Below are 24,319 nucleotides of genomic sequence, written 5' to 3'. Positions count from 1 at the left end.
CTCTTTGAACTTGTATATGAAACATAATTAATTCACTATATGTACACAATTATGTTTTGGATGGATGTTTAGAATTATATAAGTCGAAAAACTGAACAAACAATTCATTTTCAGGTTACAGGATGAATAAATAAGTCTATGTTTCGACAGTAATGAGGTGGTGAGATATAATATTCTTTGCAGAATTGATTTTATTATTGGGGAAACTACATCAAAATGGCATCACATTTACAGGAATTAGGAATAAGAGGGCACTTAGAATTTACTATGTGTTTGGCAATTATTTACAGACTTTGATTTCCTTAAGTGGTGAGATGCACCCCTGGCACCTGACAGTCTTTGTGTGTATGTGCTGCAATTGTATCAAAATAACGCTTGATGTTATAATGTATACGCAATGATGTTTGTAATTGTTTATTTTTCAATAAAGTTTTTTGTAAAGAATTTGAACAGCTTTTTTATGGCTTCCGCTGAAATACTTCCGGGTCATTTCACTCAAAATCTTCCTAAGCAAAATAATCTGTTCGACCGCAGCACGAGTCAAATTGAGCCTGTGAACGTGTACATAAAAACTGTAAGAGAAAAGGTTTCAACACATGGATTTTAACAAGTTTCACAGACAATTGTAGCAGTCTCACGCAGCAGCTGGTGGCTCTATTCACCCGCCCGCTGCAATTCGCCATTAGAGGAAGAAGAGGAGGAAAGACGAGGAGGAAGAGGAGGGGGGCAAAGGTGGGTGAAGGATAGATCTGCCATCTTCGTGAGGTCGAACTTTGCTGTGCAGAGTATTACTTGTAATATATATATATATATATATATATATATATCCATTTGAGTATATAAAATATAGTATCAGTTACTTTATGGTGTCCTTTGTTTGACGTGGTAAAGTCGGGTGTTAGCAGGACGACGTAGTGTTTAGTTTATGATGACGTTGCCTGTGGTCCCGTCCCGCGAGAGCTGCTAAGTTTCATACGTGACGAGGCTCAGCTGGTAACAAAAATGTCTGGACAGCCTGTTTCTGAGCCGCTCTCCTCCGACTTTCAGGGCGCAAATTAAATTTCAATCGTGACTTCGGTTGCGTTCGTCTGTATGCGGCTGTGCGGAGGGCTCTGATGTATGCGGGGCCTTGTGGAGGCTGGTAACTCGAAAATGTGTCGGACTTTTTCCAGTTACTGTATTTACACATGGCCACTGTACACTTTAGTTTACATGTTCAGCTGTAAAGACAGTTGAATTCAGGACTTTGTTGGTGTAAAATAAGAAATGCTCTTGGAGGTTGTCTTCTGATCATTTAGATTTCTTCTTTTTTAAAATTGAAATTACATTGTACATTAAAATACATTATAGCATACACATTGCTACTCATTGAGGAAATAAATATAATTTATATACAAGGAAACATTTTCATGTCGAAAAAAGAGTCATAAGGTTTTTTATGAAAGTACATGTTTTTATGAAAGCTCTAAATCACATGGCATATATTACTGAAACATAGATATCCATTATTCATCAGATAAAAAGACAAAAGCTACATTTTACCCTTCCCAGCTGTTTATTCGAGGGCAACTTCTTGCACAATGCTGTTTCTAAATGTATAACAGACATCTGCAACTTAGTTATGGTAATTCCAGATTCAGACATCTAAAAATGTCATTCTGACTAGTCATAAGCCACATTCAAGATGTCCTAATTCAAGTTCATGATATCTACAGCACCACACTGACTAGTTCAAACACAATTTTAAGTAACTTTAAGTTAGGTTCATTTCAGAAGAGAAATTATACACACACATGAATGACAAAAGTAGTTTGAATCTTACTATGTAATTACAGATCTTGAAAGGTAGTGTTTTGACTAGTTTGAATGATATATCTTGCACAAAAATCCTTGGTAGTCACAGTGAAAGTGTGATTTGTCAAGATGATATTGTAAAGTTCTTTCTGGCTGTGCCTCTGTTTGACAGAGAGCTGCCTGTCACCGGATGTCTGTCTGTCACTCACATAGTCTCTGTCACATAGAGCAGACAAGCTGCACTGGGCTGAATTCATGTCTGTATTTACACAAAACCTTCCAGCTGGTTGTTTTCTCTGCTTGAGAAAATAACTGCTGTGAAAAAATGAGAAAATTACGTTTTGTGTCTTTATTTTACTGCTTTGTGTTCGGTATCGGCGCTCCCTCTTCTCTTGTCTTTTCCCCTATGAACCTATTATTTACAAGTGATTATAACTGAGAAAAGGTTTGATCAGTCTTCCTTGTTGGCTCACTTGACATGCTATAAGAAGTAGAAAGTGTCCGACTTAACGACTGTCTTTTTTAACTCCACCCCTGCAGCCACTGGCAGATCACATCGACGGATCAAGTCAGCCGCAGTCAGACCAAGTCCATCTTTAACCTACCTCTTTCCACACAAATCAACAAACAAGCCAACAACTCCATCAGGTGGTGACACATTTGTGAATGTATAGAAAGGTATTGCAATCATTTGAGAAAATAATTATGCTCAGTACACAGACGAAGATGCCATAAGAGTTTGTGGTGATGCCATTGACGATGTGCTGCTACAAAATCCTACTGTATGATCTCCGCTGTGATATTGAACTGGACTACATTATTGTAAGAGGTGTTTCTAATGTTCGGCCCACTCCATTTACTAACTTGAGAAATATTAGACACCCTTCTCAAAGAACCACAAACATTCAGACTGAATTATTCTCATATTTGTAATCAACTACATGTCAAATAGCATCAAAATGCAAAAAGTCACATCTTTTCCACTCTACACTGTCACTTTCAGATGCCAAGACATTGTTCAGCAGGTGGCTGCAAATCCCGGGACAACCGTGAAACTCGTAATGCTGGGATCACCTTTCACAGGTGAGCATTTTCCACATTTTGTAAAACATCAGAGACTGAGGAGACTTTCTACAGAGGTTTTCTTTCACACATACACAACGCAGCCTCTGGAGGATTCAGCTGAGGGGTGATGGAGCATGCAGTGGCAGGTCGTAAGGTATTACCTCTGCTGCAGAAATCAAGGGTTTTGGTTTACAGCGCATTGAAACCGGCATTAGCACTTATCACCACAAACTCTTCTGACATCTTTGTCATTTTTGCGTCTGTCTCGCGGACATACCAATTTGCTGGCTAAAGCTAAGTAATGAGGGTTTTAAAGCTATGAGCGATGACTACATACACTTTTGTGACAGACGTTTCCTGATGGCCAAGACTGTGGTCGTCCGCAGCCATTTTAATTACTGGCACAGGCAACTGGTGCTGAGACAGCCGGGACTAAACCGTGCCTGAGGAGGTAATTCTGAAACAAGGTAATTTACACCATATTTTTATCCTAAATGTCCGCTGATATCTTCCGACGAGGTGCATCCAGGGACCGTCGGAAATGCTAAGCTAGCTTAGACACTTCTGGTGAACTTTTAGACTTGAAGACTTGGTGTAAATTACCTTGTTTCGACTCGAATATGAATGTCGGGACTTCCGGACAATTCGATGACACCACACAAGCAGTATGGAGGCATGTTGTGTTTTTTTCTGTTGTTTTATTACATCTGAAGATAGGTCACTAATCAGCTACACTGTTTACCCTTGAAACTCCAAAAATGTTTTGTGGACTCAAACAGTTCACCCACCCCCCATCGACATAGGGGTGAATAGATAATGAGTGAATTTTCATTTCTGGGTGAACTATCCCTTTAAGATTTTATTATCAAACCTTCATGACTAAGAAATGTAAGTGAGGCTTGATATTTTACAGTTAAACCATAAACTAAACTGAAATTAACCCTTATTAGCTGGTGGAACCCCCTTTGGCAGCAATAACCTCAAGCAGGTGATCTGGTAGCTGCAGATCAGACCTGCACAATGTTCAGGAGGAATTTTTGACCATTCTTCCGTACCGAACTTTTGCTCAGCCCTATGAGGATGTCTGGTGGGAATGGCTCACTTGAAGTTATTCCACTCTCTGTTGAGTTATGGTCAGAGCCCTAAGTAGACCATCACTGAAGGCTGATTCTTGTCTTTTTTTGAGCCATTCTGTAGCTGCTTTACTGTCCTGCTGCATCACCCAACCACTACTAAGCTTCAGCTTGTGGACAGGGACAACCACCCTGACATTATCCTGTAGGATGCCTTAATAAACTTAAATTAAGGGGAATTAATTTTCCCCTTAATGAGTTGTCAGGCCCAAGGCAACAAAGCAGTCCTATGTCCTGATTCTCCCCCCACCGTTCTTGAGTTTTTGTTTGTGAGCAGTGCCTTTTTACATTATACAGTGTTTTGTGTCCTTCCCAAAAAAATTTACTTTAGTTTTATCAGTCCAGTGAATGTTTTCCAAGTAGCATTGTGGAGTGTCAAAGTGCAAAAGGTTTTTTGAGAACAGTGGCTTACTCAGTGGTGTCCATGGCAGGACTTTTCAATGTTTTGCATACGTTAACTCCTGAAAACTGATGCTCCAATGATTCCTTTAAGCTTTAAGCTGTTACTCAAGGGTTTTCTTTTAACCCATTAAGGATTCTGCGTTGTGCCTTTGGAGTCATCTTGGCTGGGCGCCTACCTAGCCAATGTACCAAATTCTTTCTCAAACTTGGGATTCGACTTGTGGTTAATTTCTGACTGCCAACAAGATCACCAACGAAGATGCTCAACTGTTCAAACACAAATACACTTATCACATGACAATATGCACTGTGTCACACTACAATGCTTGTAGTGTGAAGTTTTTATATTGATCTTAAATGTCTCCCTATTCCACATGAACTTGAGTAATAAAGTGACAAATGTAATGATAAGATTAAGATAATATTATATTATGATCAATAATAATTAGTTTTGTGATGGCCAGATTACCAAAAGGTGCCACTCGGAGGAACCTCTGGATCACCAACTCCCACCGTGCAGGCTCCTGGGATCCTCAGACTGACTTTGTCTACTTCTGTTCCAAACACTTCACCCCAGAGAGCTTTGAGCTCACCGGATGCAGGTCTGCAAACTCAGTCAGGACATTAAGATATCATAGAAACCATCAATCATTTAACTCTTAATCTTAGTTTGTCTACTGTAGACAGTGTTTAATTTGCTTCCTGAAATGTGTTTGGCCTTTTCACTCACAGTGGGATCAGAAGACTAAAAGAAGATGCGTTTCCTACAGTTTTTGATTCCTCTTCAAAAACAAAATGCAAAAGGGCAGGAACAGTGCAGAAACAAGAAGACATCCTTGTCAGGTAAAAATAATTTGTACAGAGTGACATTTTCTCATTTTTACTGAAGAGTTAAGTCTGGGAATACCATCCTTGTGTGTTCTCTCAACAGAGAATATAAAAGATTCTGAGCCTTGAAAATTATACCCCATGTTAACCCTGTGCCAAATCCTGTCCCTTGCCCTTGCCGTAGATATGACGTGCCCTTCGCTGCTAGTGTCCCTTTCCAAACAGAGCCACAAGGGAGAGGGCTAGAAAATTTCCCCCTAGGAATTCGGACACCACTCGCTACGTCATCAGCAGCCAACCAATTTTATTTCAGTTACAATATCAACTAAAGTTCTTATATTAACAACTGTTATCAACCAACATTGTGATAGTGACACATCTGACCACTGCACGATTGATCTATTTATCAATACAAAGTCAGTCAGCGTGTTTACATCGGTTATTTCAATGCAACATTCTGTCCATGTTCGTGTCCATAGAATCGCCTCACCCGCTCTGAAAACGTTATGACATGAGCAGGGACGTTTTTTTCACGCGCAAAACGAATGGGTGGGGCTAAGGGGTGAATTCGGACAGGGCAAATGTGTCACTGCTGTTGTAGGCTATTCCCTAATGTTGTGCAAAAGTTAGACGGCACCACATCTGTGGCCCTTTTTTTCTGACTGCACAACACAATTTGACAACACTGAAGCAGTTTTCTGAACATTCTGTACTGTCTGTCACAAATCTGGTGTATTTTTTACATTAATTTCTTGATTTTGCCTTTGATTATATTCTAACCTACCATCTGCTGGCTAAGATAAACATTGGCCCTCATCCAAACTTACTTGCTGACCCCTGATATAGTATAATACTGATATTTTGCAATTGATGTAAGATTTCATGTATAATTCTGTTTGAATATGGGTTGCTACAATTTAACAGGTTATAATGAAAATTATGTTGGTGTATGGTCTTTAGAAATCTTGTTCCATGTACACCTTTATTACTTAGAGCACCTGCCCCGCTTAAGGTCTGCATGGCATTGTACTGTAGCTGACCTAATAGTAATTAACTATGTTAAGCATAACATAGAAGACCCAGTGCAGAAGAAACACAACAATAACAAGTGCAGTACTGTACAGCATCAGCTGTAGAGCTGATAAGGATACCGAAGATATAATGTTCAGGTTTATTGTTTTGTTTGTTTACTCTTAGATTTTTTTCCCCCATGTGTCAGTTGTGACAATGGGAAAGTCACTGTTTTGTTTTGTCTCTAGGCAGAGTCCCTGCTCAGGTAACCAGGAGGTCACTCCGCATGACACAGATCAGTATCCTTCTTCAGACAAAGTCACAGTCCAGAGGTCAGCAGAAGCATCTGAGGAGACTAATGAAAAGAACCCTGCATCTCTCCAAGAGCCATCAGGGGTGGAGGAGCTCTCACAGCAAGAACATGCTTTTTCATCACTACCAGAGTCTCGTTCCATCTCCCCATCACGTTACATGAGGCGCCTGCCCCCTCCTCCAGGCTTCTACTTGTCAAAAGAGCACAGCTATGCTCAGCTCTGCCCCCTGCTATGGAGGAGACGGTATGACCAGGCTGTTGACTACCTAGAGAAGGCCTTGCGACAGCTGCATGCAGCCAGGCGCAGGGAGAACCGCTTGCGGAGCACTGTGCTGAGGCTCCGGGATAGACGGTTGAAGAACACACTACTCGTGTCACAAGATGGTTGTAAACACAAGGGGACACTAGGGGGAAAGAGGAGACGAGAGAAAGAATGTTGTAACCAAGGTGAGAGTGAGACTGATGCTAAATCAGAGGAGACAGGGTTGTTTGAGGACAAATGTGTGGATCCCATGGAGTGTGGCCGTCATTTTCTTCCAGACACTAACAGCTGGTCTGAGGAAGAGAAGGGATATTGTTTTTACTGTGGGAGAGGGCAGGTTCAGGTTGGTGGTCAGGTAGCACTCACACTTTCAAAGACTGAGAAAGATGTCGAGTCCACAGTGCATGAAGACTCAGAGAGGATTCAAAGAAGTGTTGAAACCAGTATATGTGGGAGAGCCGAAAATACCAAAGGCATACAGAAATTAAGGCTGGAAAGACCACTTGAAAAAACGGTAGAAACTAATGATCCAGGTATTGCACATTCCCAAGTCCTGGTCCAAACTCCAACCCTTCAACATATAATCCCTGCTGGTGTGTCTGTGCCTGTTACTCACCATCAGAGTTCACAGTTTCTACACTCTCAGCAGAAGCTGTTCATCTCTGATGCATATGAAGGGAATTCTGAAGCTGTGGACCTGCAGCAGCAGCTGTTTTGGATTCCGGACAGTACTGAGGGCCAGGTCATTGTGGTCCCTGTTCCTGCTAAAGAGAGATTACAAAGCTTTCTCGCCACAGAAGGGGTCGCTGAGGAAGCAAAGACTATATTGGTGTCAGAACTGGATCTTAAAAGATACTTGGGACACACGACAAAGAACAGTGGAGGTGTGGGAAGAGTTGAAACAGCCTGTGACTATGAACACAGTGACCAGCATTCTGTTATCAACAGTGCAGTGTTAGAAAAGAGAGAAGATGTGAGGGAGAAACTTAAAGAACACCTGGAGGGATTTCATCTTCAGCTGAGCAGCGAGTTTATAAATTGACAGCATGTTCTGAATGAACACAAAAATTTGTAATTACAGATTCAATAATTAAATGACCTGTGCTTGTCTTTTCTGCTAGCAGAGTCGAACATGTTGAATGAGGTGTAAACCTAATGTATATGCAGATTAAATATATGACACCACACGTTGTGCAGCAACAAATTGATATAACCTATTTGATATATTCAGGAAATACACAACAGAACATTTTTTTTAATCGTTTAGAGATGTGCTTAATTTTTCGAAAACGATCAATAAAGTTTCTCTTTTCTTCTTTATGTAAACTTGTTTTTATCAACAGTCAACCAATTTTCTAACAATTTTAACACATAACAAGTGAACAGCTTTAACACTTGCTTTTCTCTTCCTTTATTTTCCTGTAACCAGTGCAGTGCCCGTTGTGAACATGCATATTTGGAATGTGCTGTTTACCTTTGGTAATGCCGGTTGCAGCTTTCTATCTGAAACAGCAGAAGTGACCTGTAGTAATTGAGCTGCATCAGGTAAAGAACAGTCTGCAGAACTCTGAAGCTGTGCCACAAAGAGCTGTTCACCTGTTCATTTGAAATTCAGTGATGCTTGACTAGGTAAGCGGAACATGCCCGTTCACGACAGCCTGGTACCTCTCAGCAACCAGGCTCCTCTCCTGTGGAACCAGCTCCCACTTTGGATTAGGGAGGCACACTCTACAGTACATCTGATAAAGCTTATAGTTAGGGCTGGCTCAGGTTTGCCCTTAGTTATGCTGCTATAGTCCTAGACTGCTGGTTGAACTCCCATTATGCACTGAACACTTCTGTCTGTCTCTTTGTATCTCTACCCCTGACCCCACATATATTTGAATCACTTAACTACATGTCACCTGTCCTCTGAAGAATGTCTGGAGAATTGGGTCCGGAATTTCTCTGGAGGTTGCCTTTCACGCATGCATAACATGCAGGTGATTCTCGGCTCAGACGTGTTCACAACAACACAGTAATCTGAAGCATTCAGGTGAGGGGTGGTGCAGCAGGATGTAACGTTTAAGTTCTGCTGGGAAGATCACATGTTTTGTTTACAGCACATCAACAAAAGTGTCAGCTCTTAACACTCAATCAATCAATCAATCAAATTTTATTTGTATAGCCCATATTCACAAATCACAATTTGTCTCATAGGGCTTTAACATGGTGTGACATCCTCTGCCCTTAACCCTCAACAAGAGTAAGGAAAAACTACCTAAAAACCCTTTTAACAGGGAAAAAAGAACGTAGAAACCTCAGAGAGAGCCACATGTGAGGGATCCCTCTCCCAGGACGGACAGAAGTGCAATAGATGTCAAGTGTAAAGGAGAACATCAAGATAAAGGTTTTAGCAGCATTGATTAGGGTAAACATTTTGAAGTATAACTGAAGGTCAGTGAATTGGTGGATTAATGTCATTAATGGTCAAGTGTCTGAGGAGAAATACTATGTATCGAGCAGTCCTGCTGCAATCATAGTCCATGGTCAGCAGCCAGCAAGATCATGATCCACCATCAAGATCGGATGCCACTATAGTCCACAGTCATTGTCCACTGCCGCCATTAGGATCCATCATCAGCTGCCACCTCGGTCGTGGTCCACTACCAGTATCTGATGCCAACACGATAAAGGATCTGCCTTTGTTATCACGATCAGCCAGCACGATGCAGAATCCGCCATACTGGATCCACCATTACGACCTCTGATACGTGATCCACAGATCATAATCCACGATGTGGCCACAGCCGCGGCCCTGGATCTGCGGACGATAAGGCAAAGGGACTCCGGGGAAGAAGTCAAGTCAGTAACATGTATTGATGGGATATGAATTACTTTGATGTGATAACGATTGAGAAGAGGAAGGAGAAGCTCCGTGTGTCATGTGTCCCCCGACCTTCTAGACCTATAGCAGCCTAACTAAGAGCAGGTCCAAGACAAGCCTGGACCAGCTCTAACTATAAGCTTTATCGTAAAGGAAGGTTTTAAGCCTACTCTTAAACGTACAGATGGTGTCTGCCTCCCGAACTGAAAGTGGGAGATGATTCCACAGGAGAGGAGCTTGATAGCTGAAAGCTCTGGCTCCTACTCTACTTTTAGAGACTTTAGGAACGACAAGTAAGCCTGAATTCTGGGAGCGCAGTGCTGTAGTGGGTTGATAAGGTACTAACAGCTCTTTAAGATATAATGGTGCCATATTGTTAAGGGCTTTGAAGGTGAGGAGGAGAATTTTAAATTCTATTCTAGATTTAACCGGAAGCCAGTGTAGCGAAGCTAATACAGGAGAAATGTGATCTCTATTCTTTGTTCTTGTCAGGACACGTGCTGCGGCATTTTGGACAAGCTGCAGAGTCTTTAACGACTTACTGCTGGAGCCTGATAATAAGGAATTACAATAATCCAGTCTGGATGTAACAAAGGCGTGGATTAGTTTTTCTGCATCCTTTTGAGAAAGGACATGTCTGATTTTGGAGATATTACGCAAGTGAAAAAGGCTGTCCTAGAAATTTGTTTTAAGTGAGAATTAAAGGATAAATCAGGATCGAAGATCACTCCCAAGTTCCTGACTGTTTCATTGGAAGCAAGGGCAATGTCGTTTAGCGCAGCTATATCGTTAGATAATGTATCTCTAAGGTGTTTAGGGCCAAGTATTAGAACCTCTGTTTTATCTGAGTTTAATTAGAGAAAATTGCGGTCATCCAGGTTTTTATGTCCTTGAGAAGCATGTTTAGTTATTTGATTACTTTGTTCAGGTTTTATTGACAAGTATAACTGGGTGTCATCTGCATAGCAGTGGAAATTTACTGAGTGTGTCCTGATAATGTTTCCAAGTGGAAGCATATATAATGAGAATAAAATTGGGCCGAGCACAGAGCCTTGTGTGGAACACCATGGTTAACTTGGTGCGCACAGATGACTCATTATTGACTCAAAGCAATTGGGAGCGGTCTGAGAAATAGGATTTAAACCATTTTAGGGCAGTTCCTTTAATGCTAATTAACTGTTCTAGTCTCTGTAATAAAATATTATGGTCAATTGTGTCAAATGCTGCACTAAGATCTAACAGAATGAGGACAGACACAAACCCCTGATCTGAAGCTATTAGAAGATCATTAGTGACTTTGCCAAGGCTGTCTCTGTGCTGTGATTGGCTCTAAACCCTGACTGAAAGTCTTCATATATATTATTTTCCTGGAGAAACTCACACAGCTGATTGGCTACAACTTTTCTAGGATTTTAGACAGGAAGGGAGATTAGATATCGGACGATAATTGGCTAAAACCTCTGGGTCTAAGGTGGGTTTTTTGAGGAGGGGTTTGATTACAGCTATTTTAAAAGACTGTGGTACATATCCTGATGATAATGACAGATGTATTGTGTTCAGTAATGAACTGTCAATTAGGGGCAGAATTTCTTTAAGTAATTTTGTAGGAATGGGGTCTGAGATACAAGTTGTTGGTTTAGAAGATGAGATTATTTTGGTCAGCTGATCAAGGGTTATCAGAGAGAAGCTGTCTAAATAATTGGTAAGATTCTTGGCCGTTTCTGAGTTTTCTATTCTTGATGGGGTATTAGTGCCAATTGAGGGCAGGAGATGGTTGATTTGATTTCTAATAGTTAGAATTTTATCATTAAAGAAATTCATAAAGATATTGCTATTTAGGGATTGTGGTGGCAGTTTCTGTTTAATAATGATACTCTATTGTATAATAATACACACATAACATTGTCTCTAGGAAAGTTCAACCAAAACACCTGCAGGTGGGCTCACCCCACACAGCCACCTAGTGTGACGTGTATAGAATGAGCCCAGAGCACAGGAGAATCACTTCACTTATACAATCAGAAGCCCCTCCCCGCGAGGAGCCAAAAGGTATTCTTCAGCCTCTTGATGTCTGACCAGGTTGGGCAGAGTTCCTGTCTCAGATCTCCGTCTCAGAACCCTGGTGTGCCTTTCTGGTGTGAGACAATCTGCTCCGAGATCCCCTATCTAGATTTACAACATCAAAAGACTCAGGTCCTGTATACAATGCAGAGTTCCCCTCACCCATCTCTATCAGACACACTAAGTAACCCCTGCAGTGAAGCATTTGCTAAGACACACATGTGGGGGCCATAAACACTTATAGTCCCCTCTGCAACTTTTGTAAGTCACAGAAACACATTTGTTATCTACTTCTTCTAAATACATATCTGTTCTTCTATTAAACATTACACAAATGCAAAATCTGCCATTACAGGATCGAGGAATACTGGGTTCGGTGGAGGTGTGACTCTCAGTCAGCCTGGCTACAGTGCTGAAGAGAAACCTGGGGTTGTTTTTATTCTCTTCTATTAGTTTTGAATAGTAGGTGGCTCTTGCTTTGTGGAGGGCCTTCTTATATGCTTTAACACTATTCTTCCAGTCTAGGAGATTTTCAACACGGTTGCTGGAGCGCCACTTCCTTTCTAGTTTTCTTGATACTTGTTTTAACTCATGTGTCTTGGAATTATACCACGGAGCTAATTTACTATGTTTTATATGTTTCTTTTTTAGAGGCGCTATTGAGTCTAATGTTAATCGTAATGAGTTTACAGAGCTATCGATGAGATGGTCAATCTCAGTGGAGCTAGGGTTTTTAATGAATTTGTTGTTTATATCGACGGATAGTACGGGTTTAAATGTAATCGGAATTATTTCCTTAAATTTAGCTACAGCACTATCAGGTAAACATCTTGAAAATGAGTTCATTATTAGTGGCATATATTCTGATAGTGAAAATCGAAGGTTATTAAATTATGGTCTGATAGAATTGGATTGCGGAAGTACCGTTAGATGTTCAATTTTGACACCGTATGATAATATAAGGTCAAGTGTGTGGTTACAACAATGAGTAGGTTGGTGTACACACTGACTGAAACCAATTGAGTCTAATTGCGAAATAAATGCTACGCTAAGGCTATCTTTATTATTGTCAACATGAATATTAAAGTCACCAACAATAATAATTTTATCGGTCTTTAGGACTAGGTTTGATAAAAACTCAGGGAATTCTGTTAAAAATTCAGTATAAGCCCCAGGGGCACGGTAAACTACAGCAAATATGATTGGCTGTTGGTGTTTCTTGGATTGGCGTGGAAGACTAAGAACAAGACATTCAAATGAGTTGTAGCTTAGTTTAGGTTTAGGATTAATTAATAGACTGGAGTTAAAAATAGCAGCAACTCCACCTCCTCGACCAAATTCTCTGGGAACGTGTGTATTTACATGACTTGGGGGAGTAGATTCATTTAGGCTGACATATTCATCAGGATGCAGCCACGTCTCAGTGAGGGACAATAAATCTATTTTATGATCTGAGACTAGTTCATTAACTAAAATAGCCTTTGATGACAATGATCTTATGTTTAACAGACCACATTTAAAAGTCTTTGTTTCCTGAGTTGTTGCAGAGGTTGTGTTAATTTGTATTAGATTTTTGTGTGGAATTCTCCCTCTGTTATTGTTTGATTTAAATAATGTAATGGGACGGTGGACAGACACAATCTCTATGGGGTTGTGGTTGTGTGACTGATCCAGAGGGAGCGCAGAGACGTGTTTAGCACTGCAGCTCTGCGTCCTGGTCCCAACTCTGGGTTGTCATTTAATAGACTGGGTAATATTCCTAGATAAGAGAGATGCTCCATCCCAAGTGGGATGAACGCCGTCTCCCCTAACAAGACCAGGTTTCCTCCAAAAAGTTTGCCAATTATCTACAAAGCCCACACCGTTTACTCTTTTCATCTTCGTCTGTGTGGCACATTTTTGTGTCAGTGTTTGAAACGTCATGCTTGCTAGGAGTGAATCCTGCTGAGGATCTCCTGTTTTGTTCTCACATTGGCTCATTTGAACAGTCTGAGGACTGGCCAGTGAAAGTCCTGTGACTATCACGCGAACATTTGCGTTCACACATACAGCCCCTACAGAATCTCCGGGGTTTGTGTCATAGAGCAGCTGAACTCTGCTTTAGTTTGTGCTTCCTCGCTGTGTGTGTGTGCGCGCGCCCGCGCGCGCAGATGGGGAAGATTGGGGATCGAACTGCCGACCTTCTAGTTGGAGGACGGCTGCTCTACCCCTCATCCACAGCCGCCCAATGTAATATATTGTACTTACTAACCACCATCTCCTTCTGTGTTGTTTTCTTTTTTTCATTCATTGGGTCGTTTTTCACTGTTATTCCTTGTAATTTGTCTTTAGAGTATATATCGATACATTATTGTAGTAATTATAATATGATGATGTAATTGTGCTTTGGCAACACATTTGTGTCATGTCATGCCATTAAAGCCTATTGAAATACAATTAAGAGAGAGAGACAGACAGATCTGTCTCTAGTCAAGGTGGTGACTGCTGGACTGGATTCATTCCAGTTTCATACATTCAGTTCTAAATGTTACATTCAGTTTTAAATGTAAACTACCATCCCCTAATAACAGTAGAAATTAAACAAAGGTGAGAAACTAAATATGTTGATACTGAGGACAGAGGGTAAGAAACAAAATACTAAAAGGTTGATCTGTGTTTTCTGGCATCATTATCACAACCCACTGGAGAACTAAGGATGTTATCCATATGCTGTCCCTTCTCCATAACCACATGAGTGGCCCCATACATGAGGTCTCCCCTTTATTCACACTGGTGGTTCAGTTTTCACAGTGTGGACACACTAGTTAGGACATGTTGGAGCATAATGACTCAAACATATCAGCTGCTAGAGAGGTGCATTATTTTCAATAATTAAATGGGAAAGCAAGAGTTACTCGTGACTTCGATGTTGACCTGGCAGCTAGGGTCTAACAATAACCCCTGCATACGTGTGTGTATACACCCACATACATTGTTTCTAATAGTTCCCAAAATGTTGACACTTTTTCTTTAAGGTCTTTTCTTGGGGAGCACTATGTATTATGGTAGGAATGTTCCCTGAAAGTTTAATATGTGTTTGCTTTTATATATTCATGTGTGTGTCTGTGTATTAATGCAAAACATCTGAAAGCAGCTCAGTGCAGTGTCACAGAGGATGAAACAGTGGGAAAGGATGATGTTCTCATACTGAAACAATTCACTGTGGCTTCTTCGATTGGGTGTGGCATCAACTCCTCCCACTCAGATATTCAAGTTCCTGGAAGAGGGGTAGGGAGGTGGGTCCCTGATCATTGTAATACGTTTTCATGACACACCCTTCACCCTGAGGACGTCAGCTGCTGTCGACGGTTACCTACATGCTCTCTTTTGAGTTTGCACTGCAGATCTGTTTGAGGTGTGCGTGTGCAAGGTTTTTTCCTTAGATAAATTCTTGTGGTTACTTTGAACCAACTTTAAGCTTTCCCCTAACTTCTGCACCTACCCCAATGACTGTTTGAGGTCATAAACTGAATAGAAAGAATGTGGTCATGCCAGTTTCCTTCTCCCTCGCTGTCTCTCCCTCCATTTTAAGTGTAAAAAAAAAAACTCCTTTCCAACTGGCATTTCCCACAGTCTGAAAGTCTCACATGAAGTCTGGACCGGTTTGTGTATAAAGCTGCAGTATCACAAGTATCTGGTGTCACATTACATTACATTACATTTAGCTGACGCTTTTATCCAAAGCGACTTACAATAAGTGCATTCAACCATGAGGGTACAAACCCAGAACAAGAATCAAGAAAGTACAATTTTCTTCAAGAAAGCCAAACTACAAAGTGCTATAAGTAAGTGCCATTTAAGTGCTACTAAATTTTTTGTTTAAACTTTGTATTATTTTTTTTTTATATTTATATTTTTTATTCAAGGTATAGCCGGAAGATGTGTATTTAGTTTGATGTATAGACTTTCTGCTGTCCTAATGTCATTGGGGAGCACATTAGCAACCAGTAGTGAAAAGGTTAAATTAGTTACAGTCTGGAAGAGAAGTAGAATACCAGCCTAAACTTGCAGGCTGTTATTGCGTAAAACAATAGTGTCCAATTCTTACTAAAGGTTTCCAGATGTGGAATGAGTTGCCTGGTGAATGTGAGCTGAGCTCCAGTGGAGGATCCAAACACATCACGTGTTGTTTTGTTTTTTTGATCTTGGAGTTAAACTTTTCCTGAAAACTGGACTTTCCACTGAGCCTGATGTAAGAGATGGCGTACATTGCAGTACATGTCGAAATATAGGCTAAGGCATCTGAAACTGAATGTTACATCTGATCATTTCATGGTTGCAATACCGTGTCTGATATGGGCGGTACCAGTTATTGGTTTCCTCGGTTTTCTCGTGCCACAGAAGGAATGGTGCATACAGCTAAAGGTTCCAGCCTGTGTCTTGTTAACCAAAGCAGGCTGGAACCTTTAGGTGACAGTAGAAGTGAATGCAAGTAGTCATTCTTATATCAATGAACATTGGTATTGTGGAGCACAATGGTGTTGATTGACCAGAGGCATGTTGCTGGTGCTGCCTCGGCTCTCAGCTCCTTCCTGGCTGCTCTCATGCTGTGGGAGGATCCACGACAGTTGCCAGCTGGTGACAGAGCAGCTCCACTGACACACAGCAGCAGCAGCAGCAGCAGCGGTAACAACAGGCAGCTGTAAACGCAGGAAGAAAACTCCCAGTCGACATGCCTCAGGTAAGAACTGATACGTAAACTCTCCTTTTATCACTGACAATCAAAACCTGCTAATGAGGATTTTTTTTAAACTTAGTATTCCGTTTAATCGCGAGGAAACATTTTTTTCCTTCAACTTCCTTCAAATGGTCGAACTTTTTAAACTGTATATAAGACACGTAATCAGAGTCGGGACGAGTCATTTACCGAAGGTTTCCCACTTAAACCGTTTCAGGATTAATAATTACACAACATACAGGGAAGCTAGGGTTCAGGAGCCTCGAGTTCTTACTTCAACTTATTTTAATGGAGCCGTTGAAGACGCGGCCCCTCCCTGAGAACCATTACTGCGGAGCAGTCAGTGTTGACACAAGAGCCCACTCTTCACTCACAACCTCAACTGCACTAATCTGTGACAACTGTACAGTAGTAACCGACCAAAGTAGAACACTTGTATAGCTGTGATTAAAGAAAGCAGCCGGTTATGGCTCGTTTTGTAAGTAGAGCCTAGGTGAAGCTCAGGCAGTGATCCAGGATTGTGCAATGCAGCATGACATCCTCTTTATTTTAGGAGCTTCCTCAAATCCTCTGCTGCATAGTCTTCATTTAAGCTTCCAGGAGGCAGTGTGCCACCTCCCTACCCCAAATAATAATAATAATAGTAATATTTATAATAATGAAGGTACTTTCCTCAGAGCATCAGCCCACGTCAATACACCACAGTCAGCTACATCCTGAAACTGAAAATATATGATAAACACAGCAGGTAGAGGATATTTTAACAAATATTATTGTAAAGCCTAAAAAAAATGTTCTGAAGCACGGCTGTGTGGAGTTTCAGACCAATTGTTAGCTGTCGAGAAATGTTGGTATTTGGGCGTGGTAATGGATAGGTCACTTTAACAAAAAACCAAGGAACTAATGAAACAAACCAGGGAGTCTATCCTGATGGTTCTTATTGAAACTAAATCACAAAATCTCCATTAATGTACTTTCTAATGAAGTTTAATAAGTGATTATTTTGAAAGTGTAACATAAATACTCTATACAAAACTATAAAACGTAAGTCCTTATTGTCTTGATAGATTTGACTCATTTGGGATTTTTATACTAACATAATCTGAATGTAATATTTAGGTAATGAGGTGTTCAAATGTTGTACAGCAGTACAACACGATGCCCTGTCTACAGTCAGGATAATGGTGCAGTCTGGGAGGGTTTTTAGTTGAGGTAAAGAGGGCTTGCAGTGGCTTGTGGATCAGTCATAAAGGGTGTGGTTTTGACAGAGCTGTTGGCCCACATGTATTGAATAACTGTAGCAAAACTGGAGTGTGTTCCTCTGTGTGGAGACAACCAACTGATGTTCAAATCCACACTAATATCCACACTGAATCAATTAACCATATTACAAAATATATGCTTACCAACTCCAAAGCTCTATCCTGTTTTTCAGTCTTTTTGCTTGTAGTTTTGGTTTTACAGCTTATTTAAAGATTTGTGTCAACCTCTTCTTCATCGGTGTAATTTCCAGCAACATTTTTTGTAGAGAAACAGCTGTAAAAAGGCACTGTTCCAAAACATTCCACAAAGATATGAAGTAGCAAGCCAGTGGGAAAAAGTAGCCAGCTAGGGGGCGTCAAGGCCAAAGAAAAATTTGGCCATAAAAGCCCAGATTTGGTGCCTCTAATTCTGTCTAATGCCACAATTCCAATTGTTATTATTTGATATTTCATATTTTAATGTGTTTGTCTACCTGATCATAAACATGTAGTTGGTTATTTGGAGTTGGATAATTGGGAATTACAAAATTGAGAAAGAACACTCACTTTGTTTCACACAAGGGAGGAGAGAATGACAGAATAAATCACAAATGTGATCCATGGATAAAATGTACGATAGTGAGAAACATATTAATCATAAATGTTACCGCAGGAAGACCCATTTAATAATATTTTATTTATAAAACATGATTTGTAGAATCTGACCTGACAACTAATTACTGTTTCTAGAGGAGCAACTGCAATGTTCACAACAGCAAATTCACTCTTAACTGAAATATGTGTCACTGAAAACCAATCTAACATTTCACTAAAATCAAAAAATTTCCTGGGTGAAGTTTAGACGGATTGAAGAACTAAAACATCAGGTAAATAATGTATGTTGAAGGCTCAGAAAAAGTATTGAGCACACCAGCTCTGGTTTTAGCTTCTCTTCACTATTCAATTTACTATTAGCTTGACCAACATGCTGTGGTTGTGTAAAACTTGTCACCTGGAGACTGTGGACTAAACAGTTGAAACTGTTGATTTTCTACAGGTGTTTGATAAAGTACTTAATTGGCTTTTTACTGCATAAAAACTAACAAGTCTCCACTTTGATCACTGTGTGTGTGTGTGCGCGTGTGTGTGCGCGCGTGTGTGCGCGCATGTGTGTGTGATGCTCATACTGGTACCATTTTTACATTCTTCCTGCTCATTGGTCGGTACCTACATTTGTTGCCTCTGCGCAGGTGTAGCTTTAGGATGAATAGCCAATTAGAAAGCATGTTAGGGGGCAATGTCCTTTATGATAAAATTGGTATTTGTGTGTGTGCTAATGTCAATCGCAATCTCTCTTGCTTCATTTTTTCCTTTCTCTTCTTTTCCGCAGTTCTCAGACCTGGAGACGGCCATTGACACGCTGGTCACACAGTTCCACTCTGCTTCAGCTGACAATGGTCCTACACTGAAAACTGATGAATTCAAAGGACTTTTGTCCTCCCAGATGCCAAACCTTGTCAAGGTAAAATTCTCATTCTCCATGTGTGTCACCCTCACCTGGGCCGGTTGCTGTCTGCAGTAGCTGGGTGTGGTAACACACCTCCCCTCACAAACAGACAGTCAGGAAGAGCAGAGTCACACTGGCCTCATACATGCACCAGTGAACAGACACTATGACGTTTTTTACACACGTAAGAACTAGGCTCTGTTGACTGTTGGGAAATGCCATCATCTACCTGTACGTTTGATATTCACTTTTTAAAGGATTGAAATATGTCTTAAAAGATGGCTCCAATATTTATGGCTTATACAAACAGCCTCCAAGTGCTGGTAATATGTGGGATGGCCAACTGTAAGAGCAACAAACAGATACTGTTTATTCAGTCCTATTCTGGTGACAATATGACTGTTTGGAACACACCAGGTAAGAATGTAGAAGATAAGTGGATTATGTTGCAGAAGTAGTGTAAACTCCATCCATCGAGTAGCTGTACCACATCACAGCTGACTTTTTGCAAGACGCACTCTGGCAATGTCTCCAATTCTCCAATTTCTAATTTATATTGGTACACACTGGAGGATTTTCAACTCTTGTATAAAGCTTTGGAAAGTGACCTTTACTGGTTTGCTACTGGTTGTTGGTAATAAAAGTGCCATATACAGTGGAAACCGGATATAGTGATCAAGGATATTAAAGCTGCACGATATTTCGAAAATGTATCGTCATCGCGATATCATCATAAATGGTGGTGCATGTGCCATGCATTCACACTATGCATTTCATTATATTTGGCCAATCAGATGGAGCCCTGCTGCCCTAGATAGTAAATTAGAGATATTCAGATCACTGACAGGTTTTTCCATCAATTAGTCAGTGTCGGAAGAAGACAATAAAGAGAGAACAAAGAACTGCAAGGCGGCTCTGTCAAATCTTGTGCCGCCTCCTCCCGACTAAATGGTATGTGAAAACTTCTAGTGATCACGCTTGTCCCGGGGTCAAATTCATCACTTTGAGTGGTAAAAACAATAGAATTTGTAAACTTAGTCATTGTATGTAGAGCCGGAGGAGACGTACTCGTTTTGGCTTGATGCGGTTAGCGCAGTGCGCAGAGCGAATAATAGAGACACAGAGGAGCAGTAAATTACTGACAGAGCCGCTAAAAACTGTTAAAAAACTAAATTTAAATAATAAGACCCAAAATTAACACTGTAATTTGACTCAGTGGAGCTGTGCATGGCTTCCTGGTGTCTGCCCCGGACTTGGTGGTGCCGTGGCTGTGGAGCCGTCCATGGTCCCTGCATCCCTATAGCCAGGTGGAAGTTTTTCAATAAAACCATGTTGTTGGAATTAGGGGTCGGCAATTTATCGGATATATTCGATGTATCGCGGCTTTGACCACGTGCGATGTATACATTGATTATATCGCGACCATCAAGTATAAATTGTCACGTTAATGTTTTAAGCAGCATGAAATTCTCTTTGAGTTTCGCCTCTCTCTCTTCTCATGCCCCTCTCACAGCAGACCCCACCAGAAAGCTCTGGATGGGAGGGGGAGTGAACTTTTTGTGTGGTAAATGGTTTGTATTTATATAATGCTTTTCTAGTCTTGATGACCACTCAAAGCGGTGATTTAGAGGAGATTTAAAAATATCAAGATATATATCATGTATCGCGATATAGCCTATAAATATTGCAATATTTGTTTTATGGCATATCGCCCAGCCCTAGTTGGAATGGGAATAATGCTTTTCATTTATTTTTCAGTGTTTGCATATGCTACTCACTGTATATGGTCTATGTTAGCAGTGAAATCAAAGCAGAAATACTTTAACGATGTATACTTAAGCAATTGTTTATTTATTGCAAGTCATATGGTCATCGCAATATTCAACAACGTTATCACATATCACATGTTTTCATAATATCGTGCAGCCCTAACGGATATAGTAATCAACCCTTCAAAAAGCTTGGGACGGAATTGTTCCTATACAAATGCATTCTTAAACTGCAGAATTATTCACATCTGTGTTCTTTTATTGATGAGTGCAATGTCTTCGTAAGTTGAAAGCGCATGCCAGTTTTTCCCAATTAGCATAGGTAAAAGCCCCGCAAATGCCCATAAAAGGGCATGAGACTGCAGTGCCGTGTGCACACCATACAGTCTATGGTGTACACACAGAAATTACAGAAACTGAAAAGAACATTAAATAAGCCAGGAGCGAAAAATCTAAAGACGGCACCATACAATACTTAAACGGCACCATACTGTAAAGAAGCAGTGGACACAAAATACCACAAAACGATACATGAAATGCAGTTACACGTTCAGTGAAAGCTGTATCAGGAGAAAGTCGCATAGTTGAAGTAAAAAAAATAGTTTCATCTCAGATTGGAAGTCAAAATATATATTGTCAAATAAAGAAGAGAAAGGGGGAAGGGGAAAAAAAAGTTATCTGAGCATGAAAACACAGCATGCACTCTTATTTTATGTGTTACCCTGCCCATTTCCGCCTCCCAAGCACTTAAGGTGCGAGAATTTGGTGCAGTCCCCTTCAGCAAACCAGAAAAAGGCACAGAAAAAATACAAACAGAACAACATTAGCACCGGCTTGTTTCCTCCAAGAGCACCGCTTCAGGCTTGTGTGCACTAATTTGTCTTGAAAAACACAGTTGCTGAGTTTTTCCAGTTTTCAGCAGAATGTTTCATCTCTGTAATCTCCCTCTAGGAGCCATCCAAAAATAATAGGAACCTCTGTCAACATTATGCAAGTGAAATCAATAGAACTACTGACTGCAGCCTCCAAAATGAACATAAAGTTCCTCAGCGTTAGACAGGAGAGTCCAATACAACCGAGGAAAGGTCCTAATAAGAAGTTAAACAAAATTATTCTGTAAAGTTGTCAACATTGTCCACTTTTTGTTGCTGTTCTCTGTTTTGTACCCTCGAAAAAAAACTACATTTGATTGTTTTTCAAATTTTCACATTTTACATACAGCTGTCATACAATTTTTTTCTGATTGAATGAATTTGGAATTTCACCACCCGAATGACATTTCTGTGAATAAAGCTCATCATAGAAAAAGATAAAATTATCACAGTTTTGGTCAGAAATGACATTGGGGTGGTGCTGTTCCGGAGAAGATTCTGTCTCTGTCATCTGAATGCGATCTCTTCTTTTCTGACTCTATTTAGTGACATCAGAATGTTCCCATTTGTCTGCTGAACTTAGATAAGTACAGTGTTCTAAATGACTGACAATAAGAACCAATTAGAAATGAACCGGAATGGTCCTTTACCATCGGAGCTAGGTTTCAGGAAACAAACACGAATTGTTTTAAAAAGGTCATGATGTTGTGTTGTGTTCCCACAGGGCATTGGCACAGAGCAGGGCCTGGGCAAGATCATGCGGGAGATGGGTGTAGGTGATGGAGAGGGCATCTCTTTCAAGCATTTCTGGAGCTTAATCCAGTCATTAGCCAGCTCGCAGCATGGCCTCCTCAGCAGCCAGAAGGGCACCTCATGCAGCTGCATCCTCCTGTGAAGAGTAGGCTTTCAGCCTAACACATCAGCAAGCTCTGAGTTTCCAACCCGGAATTTAACCAAACACAGTAACAATACGTAAATCATTCTCCTATTCAGGTGTCGGACAGAATACAAGGGTGCAAAGTTTTTCTGCTCACAACAAGCTGTTCTCAACATGTAGGATTACAAGAACATTACAAGTTCTCATGCTGTGGTCTCCATCTGACTGGTTTCCATATCATGCTCCTGCCTGTATACTGCCCAGCTTCCTTTGCACCAGTTAAAGTACAATTCAGTCTAGTTTAAATTTCTCAGATTGTCCTGTGATGAAGCTAAACAAAGACAGTTTCCGGATCAAAATGACCACAGGTATCAGCATCAATGCTGTAATGGCTTCAATATGTTTCAAACATAGTCATTTAATAACACACACATGCACACACAAATGTGTCCAACATCAATTTCAATATGCATTGGTGCCACATTGACCCATGAGGAGTGAAGATTCTCCTCTGTCTTAGAATGTGCACACTTGCTTTCTCTCGATCTCAGGTGTACTTTATTTCTCTCTTTCTCATTTTTGTCTCTGAGTGGGTCTGAATGGGCTATAATACCTCTGCGTTAACATGTGGTCAGACTAGTGTGACACATATTTGATCTGAATTTGAATTAACTGGTGCAATAGGCCGCTGGACAGGATTACAGTAAACATTATCACTTTCCATTATTTGCTCTAATTTAGTTTTTAATTTGTTTTCCAAATTTAATGTTGATTGAGGGAGCCTTCTGTCACAAATAACTGTAGGGTGAAATACCCAAAGTTGTGGCATTCACATTTTCATCAGTAAATCGTCAAACAGCTCCTGTTCAAATGAAGGCAATATCTTAAAATGAGAAGATCATCATTCACAATTTTAGAAAAGGGAATAAGAGCAGGGTCTTGTGGTGTCCATTTTTATCACTAGTTAACCATTTAAATGCAAACCATATAGTTAATCTACAGTAATATAGTGTAATCAACTTTGCATGTCAGACATGTTAACTCAAGTCTTTACCAGGCACAGCTGTGCATGCACCACCAGTCGCGTGGAGGCCAGATCATTATAAACATAGAAGAACCACTGATTGACTTTCAGAAACTTTAAAACATTTAAATACAATTCCTTTGTGACTCCATAATAAATTATTATTGACAGTTCACAATATGTTATGATTATATCGTAAGCATTATGCTAAGGCTAAGGTATTAGCCCTTTTCAGTGTAAAACCTTGTCTGAATCTTTAAGTATGTTATTGTAATCATCTCAATTTAACCTCATATGCATTAGTAGTTGAACTGAAACAAAATTTTTTTTAAATATTTCGGATTCTTTCTAAATGTCAGCATGTTAATTCTGTTTCACCTGGAGAAACCTCCCAAACAGAAACATCTAAAAATGTGTGGTTTGAAAGTTTCAAATAATAATGCTTCATCCTCTGTGATTCTGCATATTCTTTGTATTTATATTTTGTAATTCTCTGTATTCTGACCTTTGTGACACCATAAGAAAATTGTATGTAATAAACATATAAATAAAAAAAGTGGATTTTTTATTGATGAAT

General features: G+C 40.3%; 2 protein-coding genes across 8 annotated transcripts; both read left to right on the top strand.

Annotated features, from left to right (window-relative positions):
- Nucleotides 1-476: 476 nt before the first annotated feature.
- Nucleotides 477-8,128, top strand: thap7 (THAP domain containing 7). Of its 7 annotated transcripts, none has more exons than XM_035183341.1 (6): nt 477-732; nt 2,335-2,442; nt 2,798-2,877; nt 4,859-4,996; nt 5,127-5,237; nt 6,482-8,128. In XM_035183341.1, exons 3-6 carry the CDS (start codon nt 2,798-2,800, stop codon nt 7,848-7,850), a joined length of 1,698 nt encoding a protein of 565 aa, XP_035039232.1. In that variant the 5' UTR covers nt 477-732; nt 2,335-2,442; the 3' UTR covers nt 7,851-8,128. The 7 variants fall into 7 exon arrangements, with proteins under 7 accessions (XP_035039232.1, XP_035039229.1, XP_035039234.1 ...); XM_035183338.1 differs by having other exon boundaries at nt 2,335-2,472; XM_035183343.1 differs by lacking the exon at nt 477-732 and adding an exon at nt 771-794.
- Nucleotides 8,129-16,296: 8,168 nt separating this feature from the next.
- Nucleotides 16,297-24,310, top strand: s100v2 (S100 calcium binding protein V2). Its single transcript, XM_035182443.2, has 3 exons — nt 16,297-16,455; nt 19,084-19,215; nt 22,566-24,310. Exons 1-3 carry the CDS (start codon nt 16,447-16,449, stop codon nt 22,734-22,736), a joined length of 312 nt encoding a protein of 103 aa, XP_035038334.1. The 5' UTR covers nt 16,297-16,446; the 3' UTR covers nt 22,737-24,310.
- The last annotated feature ends 9 nt before the right edge of the window (nt 24,311-24,319 follow it).

Source organism: Hippoglossus stenolepis, chromosome 17 (assembly GCF_022539355.2).
Source record: "Hippoglossus stenolepis isolate QCI-W04-F060 chromosome 17, HSTE1.2, whole genome shotgun sequence".
Lineage (NCBI taxonomy): Eukaryota > Metazoa > Chordata > Actinopteri > Pleuronectiformes > Pleuronectidae > Hippoglossus > Hippoglossus stenolepis.
The sequence above is the reverse complement of the archived record's forward strand: the minus strand, read 5'-3'. Positions and strand labels throughout refer to the sequence as shown.